Here is a 7,814-nt window from a genome sequence, read left to right on the forward strand (position 1 = left end):
ATGCCTAACATGAAAGTTTTTTATAAAAAAAAATATATTTTCTCAGTTTTCTTCATCATAATATTTTGATATCTTTTATCATTTATACCGTCTTTTAACAATTAGATGTAATATTATTTATTTAAATATTATTATTTTAATTTGAAATTTTCATCAATTTCGACTTCTAAACGATATGATACTATGTTTAATGTATTATTTATTTAAATATTATTATTTTAATTTTAAGTTCTTATAAATTTAGATTTTTAAGTGATATGAAACTATATTAGATGTACATATTAAGTTAAAAGATTAAGGAAATGAGTTTCTGATTCTCACCTACTATACTAATCTCAATCTTAGATACGTTGAGATAATAATCACTGCATTTAAGATATTGTGCATCTTCGCTTAGTTACAATTTTATTAGTTTAAAAAATTAAAAAAAAATATATTTATAAATTATTATTAATTTCAATTCTTAAATGATGATGTGACTTATCAAAATTATTACCTTTATGTGGGACTCTTATGCCTGGCCCCTCCCACGTTATGCATGCCAAGCTTCAAAAGTCATATTCATAGTTACGTAAGCTCAAACGCCACCCAATCCTAAATTTCGTGTCTGAGTCTTATTTTCTCGTACTACATCATAAAATTTAAAATAAAATTTATTCCTATATAAACTAAAATTAATTTATAAAAACTTTGTCATTTACAATTTGAAAGTATTACTTTGAATTGCTACATAATTAGAAGTAAAAAATATAGTTAATCTATTTTAAGTTTTTCTAACTTTTCCATCACTAAAAATAGATCATTCATCATAATTTATATTTTAAAATATTGTTATTAATTATAAAAGATTTATTATATTATTTTACTATAAAATTTAGAAACTAAATAATTGGTTGTTAAAACTTTTTTAACTAATTAAATATCAATTTAAAAACTATTTAATAATAATAGAAACTAATTTAAAAATCAATTTTTTTTATAGTTTCTAAGATGGTGTCTAATTTAGTTACTATAATAACTAATTATTATTTTCTCTAAAATTGATTTTTATTTCATATTTTTCTTGTAATTATTGTATTTATTTGAAGAATATAACATTTACTTAAAAAAATATGCTATTTTAAAAATTGTATATGATATTCTGATTTTAGAAACTCATGGTGTTGGTCGGTATTAAGAATATGAATGTATAAGAATATGGTAAAGGATAAAATATTAGAGTTAAATACTATGACATTGTGGACACCACATGAGATTGTGACAATCTTATATTAATAACTGCGATATTGAAAATATTCTCCAAAACCTTAATATTATTTTTTATAATATTACATTCTTATTATAAAAAAATTATTAAATAAATTAATTTTAAAAATAAAAAATAATTAATTATCATATTAACTAAATTAGATACTATTTTAAAAATTAAAATAATTATTAATATCTAAAATAGTTTTTATTATTAGCAAAATTTATAAACTAGTTTTTAAATTGGTATCTAACTATTTTAGTTTTTGAAATAATAACTAATTTAATTATTATAATAATTAATTATTTTTTATCTTTAGAATTAATTTTTATTTGATGATTTTATTATAGTATATATTGTATTTCTCTTCAAATACATTATTTAAATTCAATTTATTATATATTGGTCTTCATTTTCTCCCTCAAATACATTATATATATTTATTATTTTATTTTGTTGAGAGTTTATCTTTGAAGTTTTCCTAAAAAGGAAAAAGTGAATAGTTTTTTTTTTATCAGGAAGAAAAATAAAAGTGAATAGTAGGTGGAACTTTGAAACTCAAAATAGAACTCATAAATTAGGTTGGTGTGTGTGGAGATAGTCCAAAAAAAACCTAATTCCAAGTTTCACTTATATGTGAAACTTTTATTTCAATCAGAAGGTAATGATCCGAAGATTTGAAGTGAAATTCAATCTTTAGCAAGCCATATAATTGAAAATTTTGAGTTTTAATAGTTAAGATTATTTAGTTTTACTTGTTAACTACACTAAATAGAATTAGTAAAAGTTTGCAAACAAAATACATGGTATTCATGTAGCAATATATCTATCTTTGGTTAAGTAATTTTTTTTAAAAAAAAGTGAAAATTTGGTTTTACCAATGTTATTAGTGCCAAAATATTATATGATAATGGAGATTGAATGCGAAATTGTTGAAAAGTGTTAAACTTGTAGTAAAAATAGTGTGATAAAATTATCTCTAAATATACAAAATCAAATCATGAATATACTGAAGACTATTTTTATATATTATGCATAAAACAGTTGGTTCTTTTAAAAGAAATTTGAGAAATATAATACATAAAAGGATATATAATAAGTTCTTTCAATACATTTTGTTATTTATAAAATATATTTGTACAATATATGTTCCTACTAGGAAGTGAGACCTATAGAACTATTGAAGTCTTCTTCTCCTTCATTCGGTCGGTCAGGTTACTGGGTGATGAGCTGAGATTCCTCTCGTCCTCCTGCTTCTCCTTCGGCACTCGGTCTCAGGTGAACACCGGATGGTGGGGGTACCTGCGAAGGCACTCCGACGCTTAAGTCAGTAAAACGGGTGGTCAGCTCTCAGGTAGGTGAACAAGAATAAATGACATACCTTACTCCTTGGGATGCGTGCTATTTATATTATTCTAATGGGCCTACCTTGTTGGGCCCGTTTATCGAGGTGGATACCGCTTAGGGTTGCATTACCTAATTCTTAATGATGGATTAACTTTACTGATATTGGTTTGAGCGTTAACGGTAATAAGGGTCGGCCGTCGGCCAAGTTAACTTGGTGTGTGTCGGCCCTCGGCCAGATTTCCATCGTCTCGGCTAGGTCTTCCAAGGTCTCGTCCAAGTAGGTCGTCGGCCTCGTCGTCTCGGCCAAGTCTCTTAGGTCTTGGTTAGGTTGACCAGGTCTCGGTCAACCACTTGGGTCTCGGGCAGGGAGATCAGAGTTCGGTCTCGCCCATACCAGTACAATATAAAATAATATTAATTACTTCTATTATTTTGTATCTTCTAAAAGAAATTCAAAATAAAAATTAATCATATTTAATTTTTTTCTATACCACAAGGTAGATTAAATAATTTTGCTCTAGATTTTAATTTCTATTAAAAATAATTTTTTAAATAATATTCATTGTAAAAACAATTTTAAAAAATATATTAAAAAATATAATTAGATAATTAAGAAAACACTATTTTTTTTTACTTAAATTATGACATTATAAAAACAAGGTAAGATATTTGGTTAAGTATGGAAATATTTCAGTTTTAGTATGATGAAAAAAAAAATTGTAATCTTAGTATAACAAAAATTCTATTAACTTTGTTTTAACTTCCTTAATTATTCAAGTAATTGAATACGTTTTTTTTATCCTTAATTTTTTTATTTTTTAAATTTAAAATCTTTAGTGATTTTTTCATGATTAATTATATATTAACATTAATTTCTCCTTTAATAAATATAAATAATAATTATTAAAAATCAAAGAAGTATTTAATTACTCAAGTCATGAATAAAGTTAAAACAAAATTAATAAAATTAAATATTTTTTACTAAAATTGTAATCTTTTATTACACTAAACAAGCAAATATTTACTTACACTAAAAACAAAAACCATTACTAATTGCACTAATAATTGCCCAACTACGTTAAGTCAACATATATGAACGGTAGCTGCGGAACGTGTAGCTGTGGACCCATAACACCTGGACCTCATAGATAATTTTCTTCAACTACTTAACTATTTATTTTACGGAAAAATAATAATGGTATTTTTTTTATTTTCACCTAATACACTTTATCTTAAATACTAATACACGTTTTCCATTATTATTTTAAAAATGAATATGATATTCTAGATTTTAAAAAATCATGGTCTTCATATTAATTAATATTTTGTGAGCATAACACTACAAGAAAATCAAGAAATAGAAACCAATTTTTAGAGACTAAAATAATTAGTTACAATAGGAACTAAAATAGAGACCATTTTAAAAACTAAACAAAAAAATGTTGGAGATCCCACATCGACTAGAGATTAGAGCCTTTCATTGTATATAAGTGGGTGCAAACCTCAACCCTATGAACCGGTTTTATGGGGTTGAGTTAGGCTTAAAGTCCACTTCGTAATATGGTATCAGAGCCATTTCGAACCTATCCTAGTGAGTGTTTGAGTTGGGTCTATCGTGCCACCCGCTATCGGATCGTTATCGGACCATCCAAAAATTTAGAAACCAAATTAATTTCTTTTTAGTTTCTAAAATGGTATCTAATTTAGTTATATGCTATTTTAGACACTAAAAAAATTATTAGTTTCTAAATTAGTTTATATTATTAATAAATAATTTATAAATTGATATCTAATCAATTACTTAGATTTTAATTAACAATTATTTAGATTTTAAAATTGATATCTAAAATCTTGGTAACTAATTAGATACCAACTATCAATAATAGAAACTAATTTAGATATTAATAATTTGTTTAGTTTCTAAACAAGTATATAATTTAGTTAATATAATAACTAATTATTTTTTATCTTTAAAAATTGTTTCTATTAAGATGATGTTTAGTTTTCAGATCCATCATTTTCAATATGTTATAGACTACAATTGGCTATGAAGATTGAGAAATATAATACATATAAGTATATATATATATATATATATATATTATTTAGTATTGAAAAACTTAAACAAATTGAAGGTGGAATTTTAAAAGTTTTGAGATGGTGAGTTGTTTGAAGTCATTTAATTATCTCCTACGCGTATGGTGTAGAATAAATATTAGCTATTCTTATTATAGTTGGAACTATTAAAAGATTTTTTTCAAAATTAAAATTGTTACAATTCTATTTGTATTTTGCTTACTATAATTTTTATTTAAAATAATTTTTAAATAATGCAGTTTGTGAAAAAACTTGTGGATGATTTTAAAAATATAATAAACTATATTGAAAAAATTACAACAATACTAATTTTCTTGTTAGGTATCAAGAAATCTCAGTGCCGACGGACCCTACTCACGCATGCACCACCACCACTAGAAGCCAACTCACGCTACTGCTACGTATTCAAATCGCATTTACCTAAAAACCAAACCCAAATGTTTTTCGTTCCCCAGCTATTTTTCTTGGCCTTTTTTTTTGAGCTTACCATTTTTATGCTTATATAAACTCCCACATGCTTGGAAATCAAAAACATAAAAATCAATAGCAGAATAGCAGAAGCAAAGCTTCAAGTATGATGGCTCTTTTGTATTTGGCTTTGCTAATTCTTCTGTTTCTGTTCTCTCTTAAGCTCTTCTTCAAAACAAGAACATTCAGAAACCTTCCACCAGGGCCATTCTCTTACCCTATAGTCGGAAATCTCTTGCAACTCAAACAGCCTTTCCACCGCACTTTCACTCAATTGTCGCAAAAATACGGCCAAGTCTTCTCTCTCTGGTTCGGTTCCCGTCTCGTGGTGGTCGTTTGTTCACAGTCTGCGGTGCAAGAATGCTGTACCAAAAACGACATCGTCTTGGCCAACCGACCTCACTTTCTCTTTGGCAAGTACATCAGCTACGACAACAGCACCATCCTTCACTCCTCCTACGGCGACCATTGGCGCCATCTTCGCCGCATCTTAGCGCTGGAAGTTGTCTCAACCAACCGTTTAAACTCCTTCTACCATGTTCGTAGGGGCGAGATCATGAGGCTCGTGCAAAAGCTCGCTCACCTTTCACACAACGACTTCACCAAAGTGGATCTTAAATCCATGTCAGTTCTTTATCAAACATCCTTACACTATGTTTTATTAAATTATACATTACTCTTATATTAGCATTATGTCTAAATAACATTTTTATATTAAGGTTCATGGAAACGGCGTTTAACACCATGACGAGAATAGTGGCGGGAAAGAGATTATTCGGCGACGATTGTGACGTGAATGATGTGCAGAAAGCAAAGCAGTTCCAAGATATCCTTAAAGAGTTAGTGACATTAGCCGGAGTAAATAACCGCGGAGACTTCTTGCCTTTTGTGAGGTTGTTTGATTTTGATAATTTAGAGAAAAGGTTAAAGGGGATTGGTAAGAGAACCGATGCATTCTTACAAGAACTCATTGACGAACATCGTAGTACTGGAAATTACAGTGGCAATACTATGATAGCTCATCTTCTTGCTCTACAACGATCACAACCTGAACAATACACCGATCAAATCATCAAAGGACTTTCTCTGGTAATTAGTTATTTCTTTGTTTAGAGTAAAAACAAAAGAACCTAAAAAGAAGGATCTGTTTCCTTATGTGGTATATTGATACTTTCTTTTTTTTTGGATTTTACAGAGCTTGCTACTTGCTGGAACAGATACATCAGCTTTAACTTTAGAATGGGCAATGGCTAATTTATTAAACCATCCAGAAGTTGTAAAGAAGGCAAAAAATGATATAGACGCTGAAGTTGGAGCAGATCGTCTTGTAGAGGAATCTGACATGTCAAAACTCCCTTACATTCAATGCATTGTTTACGAGACTCTTCGATTGCACCCTGCAGCTCCAATTTGGTCACCACATTTGTCTTCAGAAGACTGCAACATAGGAAAATATAATCTCCCAAAAGACACAATTGTGTTAGTGAATGCTTGGGCTGTTCATACAGATCCAAAAGTGTGGAGTGATCCAACACATTTTAAGCCAGAAAGGTTTGAGGATGAAAGTGAAGTGAGTAGGTTACTTTCATTTGGGTTAGGGAGAAGGGCTTGTCCTGGATCAAACCTAGCTCAACGTACAGTGAGTTTATCTGTGGCCTTATTGCTTCAATGCTTTGAGTGGAAACGAATTAGTGACGAAAAAGTTGATATGTCTGAAGGAAAAGGGATTACTATATCAAGAACACAACCTTTGGAAGTTATGTGCCAACTTCGTCAAACACCAGCAGCAGCAACAATAAAGGATATGTACTGAAGGATGGTGTTATTTAAAGAATAAACATAATGTAATGTGTGGAAAATAAATATGTCTGCATAGACAATATGTGATGAGTATGTTATGTGTTGAAGATAAGTATGTATTTCTATTGAATGTGATGAGTTATAACTTATAAGTTCTAGTTTTACAATAAATTCTTATTTTCTTTATATTATTTAATGTAATAGTAATCTTTTATAAATATGAGATTATAATTTAAGGTTTCTTATTATAATAGAAATTTTGATAATTAAAAATAAGTCTCATAATTTTAATTTAATATAATTTAATTATGGATTATTAGGGGTAAGATATTAATACTCCAAATAAATTTTTACTATAAAAAAATAATTAAATAAAAACTAATTTTAAAGATTAAAAATAATTAGTTACTATATTAATTAAGTTATATACTAATTTATAAAATAAAAAAATATTAATATCTAAATTAATTTGTATTATTAATTAAAAATTATAAACTAGTTTCTAAATTAGTATATAACATTGCTTACCAAGATTTTAACTCTAATTATTTTAGATTCTAAATTAGTCACTTATTTTTATTTAATTATTTTTTTAGTGTTCTCTTGCCTCTCTCTATATATATTTATTTATTTGATAAAACTAATTTATGAGTATAATCAATTATGATATTCTTATAATCAATTATCTTCTTCCTCCACTCCTTCTAAATCAAATTACATGCAAATATTCAAGGACATTTAGACTTTTTCATCATGGAAGACATGACTTTTCTTGTCTTTCTTCACATTACACAGAAACCATCACATCTCTTTTTTTCATAAACTCTTGCTTTTCTTCACCACATATCTGAAG

At 27.7% G+C, this 7,814-nt stretch overlaps 1 protein-coding gene across 1 annotated transcript; it reads left to right on the plus strand.

The window, feature by feature from the left end:
* Window positions 1-5,029: 5,029 nt before the first annotated feature.
* On the plus strand, window positions 5,030-7,147 carry LOC137818312 (cytochrome P450 81E8). Its single transcript, XM_068621648.2, has 3 exons — window positions 5,030-5,785; window positions 5,881-6,250; window positions 6,357-7,147. The coding sequence occupies exons 1-3, from the start codon at window positions 5,268-5,270 to the stop codon at window positions 6,972-6,974; spliced, it is 1,506 nt and encodes a 501-aa protein (XP_068477749.1). The 5' UTR covers window positions 5,030-5,267; the 3' UTR covers window positions 6,975-7,147.
* The last annotated feature ends 667 nt before the right edge of the window (window positions 7,148-7,814 follow it).

This window comes from Phaseolus vulgaris, chromosome 10 (genome assembly GCF_051622355.1).
Source record: "Phaseolus vulgaris cultivar YP4 chromosome 10, ASM5162235v1, whole genome shotgun sequence".
Taxonomy (NCBI): domain Eukaryota; kingdom Viridiplantae; phylum Streptophyta; class Magnoliopsida; order Fabales; family Fabaceae; genus Phaseolus; species Phaseolus vulgaris.

Excerpts from the sequence above, each read along its gene's own strand:
- LOC137818312 (XM_068621648.2), top strand. The coding sequence starts at position 5,268 with ATGATGGCTCTTTTGTATTTGGCTTTGCTAATTCTTCTGTTTCTGTTC. Across the intron at positions 5,786-5,880 it reads AAAGTGGATCTTAAATCCAT|GTTCATGGAAACGGCGTTTA; the intron begins GTCAGTTCTTTA and ends TTTTATATTAAG. Across the intron at positions 6,251-6,356 it reads TCATCAAAGGACTTTCTCTG|AGCTTGCTACTTGCTGGAAC; the intron begins GTAATTAGTTAT and ends TGGATTTTACAG.